The sequence below is a fragment of the Eurosta solidaginis genome, chromosome 1 (genome assembly GCF_040869045.1).
Source record: "Eurosta solidaginis isolate ZX-2024a chromosome 1, ASM4086904v1, whole genome shotgun sequence".
In the NCBI taxonomy this organism is placed as follows: Eukaryota; Metazoa; Arthropoda; class Insecta; order Diptera; family Tephritidae; genus Eurosta; species Eurosta solidaginis.
In genome coordinates, this window is record NC_090319.1 from 120,865,997 (window position 1) to 120,878,110 (window position 12,114).

Here is a 12,114-nt window from a genome sequence, read left to right on the forward strand (position 1 = left end):
CGCAACCACGCCAAAACAATTGGGTTCACTAAACCTAATCTATCAATGGTCTTTGGGGTTTTGCCAGGGCTACGTCTCAATATACTACCAGCGCTACGTCTCAATATACTGGATATCCAACCCTGCTGCAGCTGTATGGAAGATGATGAGGTGGAATCATGGAGTCACTTTATGCTTGACTAGCTTTTGCCAGAACTAGGCGAAAGTATTTCGGTCCCAACTGACTTCGACCTCCGGAGAATTTATCCAAGGTTAAGATCGGTCTCATTCGAAACTATATCGTTCCTACGAAACGATTCTATAAGTAGCTATATCTACGTCACCGTTATTTGATGTGGTATCACAACGGACCTTCATGCTGTCCAAGCGAGCTTCCCCAAGCAGCTATCACAGGGACTAGCACAAAATTTACATCATATTTATTACACGTAATTACATTACTATTATGGATTTGCAAGTGCTAGATACGAAAATTAAAAACAATTGTAAATGATCCTGTAGCCAGCGTTGGAATCGTAACATACCAGCACGGATCGAAAACTATTTTCACTAAAGCGATAAAAAATTGGCTATCCAACTATTTGAAAAAATTTATAATATATTATGGATCTAGTGAGTACGCGTTGTCCCTAAATCACATATTTCATTAATCTGATACACCATTTCGGAGCCATTGTGATTTAAAAAACGGGATTCGATCACGGACATATGTTATGATTCGGCCCCAGTCTCTGTATCTTTTCGTTATATTAGCGATTTTTATAGCTTGTCTTGTAACGATTTCGTTATTAACAGCCTCATTCTGTTTGGCGAACGTTACGCTCAACGAATGATACCTGCTTGGACGATATCGTGTGCTCATGGTATTCTGAATCTTACGTTGCCGTTTATCGTGTAGCTTTACGTCGTTCGTCAACTACACGATATCAAGTGTCAAACTTGCAACTCTGTGCACATATGTTTTGTTTTTGTGCACGTCCATAAAGTTTACAAAATAAGTGAAATAAAAATAAAGTTGTTAGTGAAATAAATATAGTGATATAAATATAATAAAAACGTTTCAAGCTATTGCTCTATTATTTGCGCTATATACCGGTGCTCCTCTGGCCAGATCCACATTTGCTTCCAGCTCATGAACAAGCACGAGAAATTGGGCGCTTGTGGTCTTTTTTGCATCTTCTAAGATAAAATACAAGTTTTTTTATACAATAATAACCAATTAATTAATAATACTCACTTTTTCTGTTTGTGTCGCTCATTTCCAACCAAAACGATAGGTGAATACCTGTTGTTTGTTTTTGATACTTTGTTTTCGAATTGGTAGCACCTTTTCGTGATACAGAATACTAATCGAGCACGCTCGTCACGTTACAGTCAGCTGTTATCGTTTTGTCTATCGTATTGCAATTCATAATACGAACATACGAACGATGATTGTTTTGGAGACGATATCGTCAAACAGAATGAGGCAGTTTTTTACTGTTTTTATATCGAAAAACTTCACCTTGCGATATGCTTGGTGAGCTTTGTGAATATGATAAATGATGATTAAGCAGTGTACCACAAGGCCTAGGTACCAAATAGAGTCAAAGGCATTAAAATACAAAGATATTGCATGCGCGAGATATAGTGTGAGGCAAGCTTTTCAAAATTGTTGTAGGACACTTTCACTACAACAGAATGACCTAAGCGACCGCCGTCTGTATTTTTATGTTGTACATAACTCTTCGAAACTCCAATCAGTGTACTTTGTGTGCTTAAATTACATATGTTAAAAATTGTATTAAAATATGTGCTGTGGTGAAAGTGTCCTAATAGAATTTTGTTACGCTTCGCTGCTTTGTTCGCTCATGCAACATTTTTGTATTCTAAGATCTTTGATAGAGTATTTTGCACGCGCAGCGTATTGGTTGTAGTAGCCCTGAAGGGTAGTCAGTAGCTAGTAATACAAATTTAGGATTCGGAACTAGTCCTAAAGTGCCAAATAAATACTAGTTCGTTAGTAGCTGGATTTTCTGCAGTTATAAAATCGGCAGTTTTGATTTTTATATTCCATATTCAATGTATATTCGGCGGCCACCGTGGTGTGATGGTAGCGTGCTCCGCCAGCCACACCGTATGCCCTGGGTTCGCACCCCGGGCAAAGCAACATCGAAATGTTAGAAATAAGGTTTTCCAATTAGATGAAAAATTTTCTAGGCGGAGTCGCCCCTCGGCAGTGTTTGGCAAGCGCTCCGAGTGTATTTCTGCCATGAAAAGCTCTCAGTGAAAATTCATCTGCCTTGCAGATGCCGTTCGGAGTCGGCATAAAACATGTAGGTCCCGTCCGGCCGATTTGTATGGAAAATTAAGAGGAGCACGACGCAAATTGGAAGAGAAGCTCGGCCTTAGATCTCTTCGGAGGTTATCGCGCCTTACAATGAAAATTAAAAATTAAAAAAATTCAATGCATATTCGAGAAATAGACCACCAGCAAAAAAACTGTTGCAGCTTTAAGGAGCTTCGACTATGAGTATGCCTCTGTTCCCAACTTCTTCCCACCAGTTCGGGACTATCGAAAAAGGGATGATATCGTACTAGAAGCAATATGTAGTTATAATAGTACCAAGAAAAGAATTGGATCAAATACTGGCAATATTTGAGCTTTTTTAATTTTTTATTTTTTTATTTGACTTTTTATTTCTCGTTTTTATAGCAATTAATTAAACTAAATTATTAATAAAACTAAAAACTAGTAGACATTTCCATTATTTTGCTTAAACACTACCTTTATAGGCTTCGTTGTTATTATCGCAAACAAACGCCCAATATTACATAATTTATTAGCGTTTAGTGATTTTTCTATTTAAGTAAATATTCACATATTTATGAACTTTTGTATATATTATACTTTAGGGAAATGCTTTCGACAGCGAGTTTCTTTCCTAGTGCATACACGCATTCACACCGGAATCATGCCTTACAGATGTGACACCTGCCAAAAAAGCTTTCGCTATAAGGTTTCACAGCGTACACACAAATGCCAAGAAGCACAATGTACTCCAAATAAAAATGTGGTTGAAAATAATTACATCAAATCTTTACCTGAACAAACCACAGATGAAATATCGGAGAGTTTTATCAAAGAGTTTTTAGATAACACGACTGTAAATATGAGCGACCCTCAAAACTTACCAGCTGACGCTGAAATCACTGTTATCACTAACACAGAGAGAAATTGTAATGGACATGGCGATGAAGAGCTACTTACCAAAACTATTGATGATATAATCATTGAGTCCTGTAATAAAATGGGTATAGATGTTCAACCAGTGCATACAACTGATGATACCGGCGTGTTGTTATGCGGCAATGATTGTAATTCAACAACTCAGAAGTTACAAAATATGAGGTTATATTCACCACAATTTGAGACGAGTATACCTGATAGTGGCGGCGATAATACTGATAATTTACTTCAACAATTTTTATGGGATGATATGGGAAATAATATATTTTCCTTGTCAGGGGTGGGTGTTCCCCGCGTGGGGCTTTGAGGGCACCTTGTCCCGCTCTAGTGTGATAGCAGGATGACAAAGAGCGCAAAGCCGAAGGCTCTGCACTTTAGAAAGAAAATAACAAACATTAATTATTTTGACGCATAACCGCGGAACAAATTCCAAAGCAAAATAGCATAAAACCTTTTTGCACATATGTTTGATGAATTTAATCGGATATGTCCGAATTGGTGAAACGCATCACCACCAAATAATCCACACGTCGAATATATAAAAAGTTGGGCAAAAGTCTAGAACAGGGGTCGACTGCTAATGCGCGCCCAGAAATATCGAGGAAGTATTATCAATCCAAAGGCGGAGAATACAAATTTTAACTCGTTCAAAAGATATAAACGAAAAATTATCTCGTGCCCTTTCGAAACCGGGGGTGGGATCCATAGTATAGTAACTATCCTGTCCGGTCCAACAATGGGGTAAGATCAAAATTAAATCCGTGCAAAATCCCCTTGTACACAAAATTGTTTCTTGTGTACAACAACATTACAACAACTACATAACAATTGCTACCTTTAACTGCAAATATATCCGGACAGAGATGCAACTTGCAGCCGACCCCTGTTCTAGACTTTTCGCAAAAGTTGCCCTATCCTGTGGAATAAAAACTAAATCCGTGTAAAATCCCCTTGTACACAAATCTTTTTCCTGTGTATAACAAAACTATAATAACCACATGAAAATTGGAAACTTCTAATTTTTTTTTTCAACTTTTTGTATTTTGGGCCATGCACGTTGCGACCATATGGAAGTGGCTTCTTCCATAGCTAGCTCAGATACGGATTGTCGTGTACAAATTGTACCATAGAGCCTCGTTGACTTTTTCTTTATCTTTATAATGTGCACTAGACCACTGTATTTAATTAAAAATAGCACGCGCAAAAGCAAATTATTTGCCACCTGAATCAGCACACCTAAAAATATGGAAACAAGCGAGACATGTTAGAGGAAAGGAAAAGAACAAAAGTCCCACCAATGCAGTGCACGGACTTTACAACTTTATTGGTAGATCTACCAACTTTTTAGCCCATTTTCATTTTCTACCACTTCTACCACCAGAGCCAAAAAATCTACCAACATTTGCCTTTGTAAGGAAATTAAGAAACGATTCAATTTCGAAGAAGAAAAATTACACCTTTTGGTGCAAAAAATATTCAATCTAGTCAAGTGACAACGATTTTTCCCTTACTTAAAGCTTTTCCATTTCACAAGACTTCCATGGAATTTCTTAAAAACGAATGGCGATCGTTAGTGCTATATGATAAGGAAAAAATTGGGAACTGAAAAGAGTATTCTAGAAGAAAATTTGTTTGAAAATTTGAGTGAATAAATGTTCTCCTTAGCAATATTACCTCAAAGTTATGCAGCCGCAGAAAGGTCGTTCTCTAAATAAATAAAAAAATATTCAATCTAGTCAAGTGACAACGATTTTTCCCTTACTTAAAGCTTTTCCATTTCACAAGACTTCCATGGAATTTCTTAAAAACGAATGGCGATCGTTGGTGCTATATGATAAGGAAAAAATTGGGAACTGAAAAGAGTATTCTAGAAGAAAATTTGTTTGAAAATTTGAGTGAATAAATGTTCTCCTTAGCAATATTACCTCAAAGTTATGCAGCCGCAGAAAGGTCGTTCTCTAAATTGAACGACATAAAAACCGCCAAGCGTTATGGATTAAAAATGTCAAGCATTTCCAATCAAATATTAATAAGTAAAGGATTATTGTGTCGGACGGACTTTATTTGAGCCTCCAATTGAATTAATAAGATTTTATAAAAAATTTTAATTTGTAGAAGGTGATATTGTTCCTTGTATTTAATAACACCCATATGGCACTAGATTTTTCTTTTGTTTTTTTCTGACAATTTTTTTGTCAAAAATTTGGTTTTTATTTTGGAAAATTTGTGCACAAATTCAATACAAGAAATACATTTTTTTATGAAAGAAAGTATTAGTCATCTACTCGCAAATATTTTCTGCGCTATTTTCATCAGTTATTAATGAATAATTTTGAACGAAAATAAAAAACTTTTAAGTAAACGATAACATGCCAGTGCGGCAGAAAAATACTGGTACATTGGAAAATTGCTGTTGTAATGAGACGTATCGGTAAATTTTCCTCACTATTTCAAGCTCAAAATACAGAAAAAAGCAAGTATCATATAGGCATAAGCTATATATATACAAATTTATATTAAATTGTTTGTTTTCTTTACTTGTTTTTTAAAGTGTTATTTCCGTGAAATGTGCTTTATTTGTTTTGCAATAAAATATGAGTTGTTTTGTACAAATATAAAGTGTAGCTATGGTTTTCTTGAAAAAAAAAAAAAAACATAATCTACCAACTTCTACCACTATTTTATTTTTTCGTCTACCAAAATTCTCTTTTTAAAAGTCCGTGCACTGCACCAATGGGATATTTGAAAAGCTCTATATGTAAGGTTGGCAATGGTGTGGTGAAACTAAGTGGTGAGATGGATATAGGCTGGAATGGTGGTTGCGGTTGATTTAGAGAATGACTATAGGAGACTGCACAGGAAAACGGTATCTCCTATAGACTGAGCATTTATAGGGGGTAACTGTAGGCAAATACTATCATGAAATATGCCTCCACTGCGTGGTCCGCTGTACGGAAGAAAAAAGTTTTATATTTGAGTTGTTGGCGACCTTTCTTCTTTACCTTGTTGTTTGGCTGGCTTGAGGTCCGATTTTTAAATTAAAAAACCAAAAGTACTTTTTGATTTTACCAATATATTTCGGTTACCCACGGTAACCGTCTTCAGGGCTGACTATAAACAAAAACATATAACATACAAACAATAACAATTTACATAATTAACATTTATCCATATACGTACATCATTTTACACGTATTCAGTAGTTGGCGTGGAGTTTCGCACTGTCCGCCTGTTTGTTATTAAATATATATATGAGCTTGCGCAATTATTGACGTCCGTTTTGTAGTTCATTCTTATGTTGGCCGGTGTGTTTATGATGTGAAGCATTTCCAATGTAAATCTCTTCGTATAATTTTGTTCTTGTTGAAGAATCGTCGCGTTGTCAAAATTAGGAGAGTGGTTTTTCTTATTAAGTGGGCCATTACTGCTGTTTTACGTTTATTAGTTTCATGACAATATCTGAAGTCAGATTTGTGTTGCGTTAAGCGGCAAATACACGACACGAACATTTCCGCGAACATTCCGCAATCTTGTTCGCAGCTTTGGCCATACACCATACGAACTTTTGGCCGAACATTAGTTCTCTTTCAGACAGCGATGAATACGGACAAAAATTGTGCTGCAGCAATATTGCTCGCTGTGGCAATTAAGCGTAAAAAAAAGAGAGAAGATTTATACATTTCAATAAATTCACTCAGAAATTTTTTATTTGTTCCGTGCAGAAATTACTACGATTATGAGCTATTTCGCCATACACGCACGAACATTTGCCCGAACTGGCAAACACCACCATACACGACAGAAAAGGTCGCAGAAACATGACATAACGGGAATGTTTACGGAAATGTTCGTGTCGTGTATTTGGCGCTTTAGTCGAGTTTTTAATTTGGCTTTAGTTGTTCCTACATATATGTTTTTATATCTTTCGTTGTTTGTTTCCGTTACAGGGTATTTTATAAATTATACTACTTTTCTCCGATTTTGGTATTGTAGCCTGGGTTTTTGTTAAATATATATATTGTTTTAGTGTATTTATCGGTTTGTGCGCTATCTTCACGTTCTCTCTGTTCTAACAGTCGGATTTTGCAAAGCGTTCTGATAGCTCGGGTACATAAAATAAAGGTTAAATATTTCAGCGGTTTCGGATCTACTTTGACTTGTTTTAATTGAACATATTTTAATTAAAGTTCTAATAATTTTATCAGGAAAATCGTTATTTTTTAATTGAACTTTTATTCTTCTTTTATCTCCGCGTGGTAAGTGTCATCTGATATTTGTATCATACGTCGTATATAGCCCATTGCTGTATTCGTTACCATCGTCTTTGAATGTTTTGAGTAAAAGTTAATTATCCGTCGGGTGGATGTAAGTTTCTTATACCACTTTAATTGATTTCCTCGTCTAATAATAATTGAGTCCAAATATAGTAATATTCCGTCGTCCCTCCAGTTCTGTTGTGAATTTTATGTTTTTGTCAAAGGAATTTAATGCTTCAAGTGTGTTTTGTACCTCGTTTTCATTTATAATTGCAAATAAGCCATCCACGTAGTTTTGTAACCTATCTGGGTTTTCTTGTTAATATATTAAATGTATTATCCATCAATTCATCCATCACAATGTCTGCAACTATTGGTGAAGTGGGTGATCCCATCGGTCATTCTTTCATTTTGTGTATATCGTATCTGTAAACTTGAAATATTTATTTTCCTCAATACAAAATTGTAATATTTCCATAAATTTAAAATCATTAGAAGTTTAATTAAAAGATGGTCAATTAAAACAAGTCAAAATATATCCGAAAACCCGGAAATATTTAAATCTTTAGTTTATGCACCCAAGCTTTCAGAACGCTTTGCAAAATCCCACTGTTATAACAGAGAGAACGTGAAGATAGCGTACAAACCGATAAATACACTAAAAAATATATTTAACAAAACCAAAGCTGCAATACCAAAATCGGAGAAAAGTAATATAATTTATAAAATTCCTTGTAACGGAAACAACAACGAAAGATGTAAAAACATATACATATGTAGGAACAACTAAAGCGAAATTAAAAACTCGACTAATGCAACACAAATCTGACTTCAGATATTGTCATGAAACTAATAACCATAAAACAGCACTAATGGCCCACTGTAACAAGAAAAACCACTCTCCTAACTTTTACAACGCGACGATTCTTCAACAAGAACAAAATTATACGAAGAGATTTACATTGGAAATGCTTCATAAACACACCGGCCAACATAAGAATGAACTACAAAACGAACGTCGATAATTGCGCAAGTTCATACAGATATTTAGTAACAAACAGACGGACAGTGCGAAAATCCGCGCCAACCACTGAAGACGTATAAAATAATGTATGTAGGTATATGGATAAATTTTAATTATGTAAATTGTAAAATTGAACCGAAATATATTGGTACTTTTGGTCTTTTAATTTAAAAATTGGATCTCAAGCCAGCCAAACAACAAGGTAAAGAAGAAAGGTCGCAAACAACTCAAATATAAAACTTTTTTGTTCCGTACATGTACACGTAAATGTTAATTATATAAATTGTTATTATTTGTATGTTATATGACGACGGTTACCGTGGTAACCGAAATATATTGGTACAATCAAAAAGTTCTTTTGGTTTTTTAATTTAAAAATCGGAAATGCTTCATAAACACACCGGCCAACATAAGAATGAACTACAAAACGAACGTCGATAATTGCGCAAGTTCATACAGATATTTAGTAACAAACAGACGGACAGTGCGAAAATCCGCGCCAACCACTGAAGACGTATAAAATAATGTATGTAGGTATATGGATAAATTTTAATTATGTAAATTGTAAAATTGAACCGAAATATATTGGTACTTTTGGTCTTTTAATTTAAAAATTGGATCTCAAGCCAGCCAAACAACAAGGTAAAGAAGAAAGGTCGCAAACAACTCAAATATAAAACTTTTTTGTTCCGTACATGTACACGTAAATGTTAATTATATAAATTGTTATTATTTGTATGTTATATGAAGACGGTTACCGTGGTAACCGAAATATATTGGTACAATCAAAAAGTTCTTTTGGTTTTTTAATTTAAAAATCGGACCTCAATCCAGCCAAACAACAAGCGAAAAAAGTTTTAAATATTTTTTTGTTAATCTAGTCCTGTGTGGGCGATAATTTACTAAGTACCGGCTTGTTTTGAATTTAAAATTTTGGGGAAGTGATACAAGGCCAAAGGCCCCAAAACACAGTTCGGTTTCGGTCGACTAACCAAAATCAAAGTTTGGACTGTAACGAAAGCGAAGCATAATGATGTGGAATAGATTAAATCGGTAAGTGCCAGGAGCACAAAATCATTTATTTTTTATAACGATTTCAAATTTTGGTTTGCGTCATTTTAAGGTTCACGCAACCCCAATGTCGACTTCGGTCACTAATCTTCCTGGAAACCCCGAACCCGGCATAATGCGTATGCGGGTACAGGTTTTCATGAGTTTAAATCCCCACTCAATTTTTAATAATTTCCCTAAAGCAATTTTTTTTGTATAAAATTTTGCGTAAATTTTAGTTTTTGTTGGGGATAAATTTATATATTTCTTTATAACCACCCTGTTATATATGTGCTTGGCCAACATATACTTAATATATGTACCGTCTAAGACGTGTGAACGCCAAAATGGCGTGAAATTCTCAAGCAATTTAAAGTCGCGCTAACTGAGCCTTTGTTCCTCCAGTGATTCCTACTCATCTTTAATAACAAAAAACTTAGCGAGCGCCAGAGATATTTTTAACAGTTCTTCAATGTAGACTTACCATCACCGAAGTGAATTGGAACAGTGGAGCCTGCAACCACATAAAGTTTTATTGCAGTGCACCGGAAATCTACAAGAAGCGGAAATATCAGAACCCAAGCCTTTTTTTTGTGTATAAGGCCGTTTTATGCTTATTTTATATTTTAAAACTAATGTTTTCATAAAAGTGGTGCAAATAGATCAAGGAAAAATTACCAAACCCGTAATTTGAGGTAAAATACTTTTTTTTTATTACTGTGCAGTGGGCGTTAAACCCTGGCCCCAGACAAGCCCCTTGGCCACCGTAAAAGAGCTCTTTGAGGTAGGCATTAGGGTGTTCTACTAACTCCAAATTTGACTACTTTAAGTCGTTTCGTGATTTGGCGTGAGAGGAAAGGCATTATATATTCTTCGTGGTCAAAAAATAAAAATTATAAGACCGAGTTTACAAACTAATATTTTTGTTGCTATTTTGGCGTTACGCATTCCATTTACACACGGCAACTCTCTTCGTGCAACTTTTTACATTTTCTTAAAATTTGTTTCTTACAAATTTTTTTAATGATTATTAAAATACAATAAAATTTGCAGTTTAAAAAAAAATATTGAAGAGAAAAAAATTTGTGAAAAGAAGAAAGACAAATATATTTCAATCTGTAGTTAACGTACCATATTAGATCATCTAACTAAACGGATCTGGCCATTTGCGACCATCGTCCTGAATTGGTGACTTGTTTATGGTGTTCGACCGAGACAGGAAATTGGAAGCAGAATAGCAGATCACACCAATAGCCCTTAGATGGCATCGCCGCAATATGATTGGCAGCCTATTAGGATCTGGTAAATTTTTTTAATCATTCAATACAAAAAAATTTTTAGAGTTAGATAGAGTGGACATATTTATTTGTTAATATTTTTTTTTTAATATGTTGCTCCAACCTCAGGGATTTACCCATTATAGTTACAAGCAGTTAATCATGTAAAGCTTATGAAGTATAATGGGCAAACATTTTGTTATAAATACAGAAGTGCATATACTCTCCTACGAACGCAAGCGTTGCTCCATTGACTCCTAACAACAACATTTTGTTTTTGTATGCCAGAAAGTCATCTAAACCCCCACACCTGGTTATACGAGTATATGTATATAAATTTTAAAGTCGAGTTGAATTAAAGTATAGAATGTTTTTTTTTCATGAAAACAATTCTATATAAAAGATTTTGAAATTGACTTGAAACTGAAATTTAATTAATAATTTTTTCTACGAAATAAATTTGAGATGAGAATTGAATTAGACGCTTCGAACCTTATAACACCCAATCCAAATCCAAAAAAACAAATAAGTTTTCTTTAAAGATGGCAAACTCTAATGTAGCACACGTGACCTTTCTTTTATGGATTTCTTCGATCGAGTAGGAGAGGGCAACACGGTCGTAGCCGCAGGCGGGGATATGGGGCAAGCAACCACTAATAAGGTTTTAGTAGATCCCGGAAAGAACACCGGTACTATTCCGAAAGAGCCTCTGTAAAAATTACAGACATCGGTAAAATTCAATTCAGTAACGCAGTAACACATAACATTTCTTTAGCCCATATCTCGAGCAAAATATTACATTGGGTGGATGTTTGGCGTGTGTTTCAGTTGGCACCTTGTCGTTAATGAAATTAACTTAACAAAAATAGAACAGGAGATGGTGTATGAAATAGGCAGGAATGCACTTCGCGTTTTACATAGTCTAACTGCTCTGGCGATTGAAAAAGATAGTTAAAGGTTTGATAACACACGAAGAACACGGGTTGGGGTGAGCTAGTTTAGAAAAACATACCATTAAGCTTGTCGACAAAGCAGTGCCCATTAATTAGGCAAACCATCGTTTACGAGGAAGTCGACAACGTGTTGAAATTGGGCGTGATAGAAGAGAGTGAGAGTCCGTGGAGTAACAGAACAACTGTTTTGAGAAAGCCGGGGAAGAATCCCTTTTGTTTAGGTGCGCGCAAGCTCAACGCCGTCACAGCGAAAGATACATACCCTTTACAAAATATATAGGAAATAATATGTCGCGTTGATGATACGCATTTCATAGCACCTGAC

General features: G+C 35.2%; 1 protein-coding gene across 1 annotated transcript in view; it reads left to right on the top strand.

The window, feature by feature from the left end:
- Positions 1-6,470, top strand: part of LOC137236779 (zinc finger protein 678) — a 273,661-nt gene extending 267,191 nt beyond the window's left edge. The window contains exon 3 of the mRNA XM_067759766.1: positions 2,896-6,470. Within this exon, the coding sequence (XP_067615867.1) occupies positions 2,896-3,536 (641 nt within the window). The 3' untranslated portion in view covers positions 3,537-6,470. The remainder of the gene's footprint in view (positions 1-2,895) is intronic.
- Positions 6,471-12,114: the final 5,644 nt, after the last annotated feature.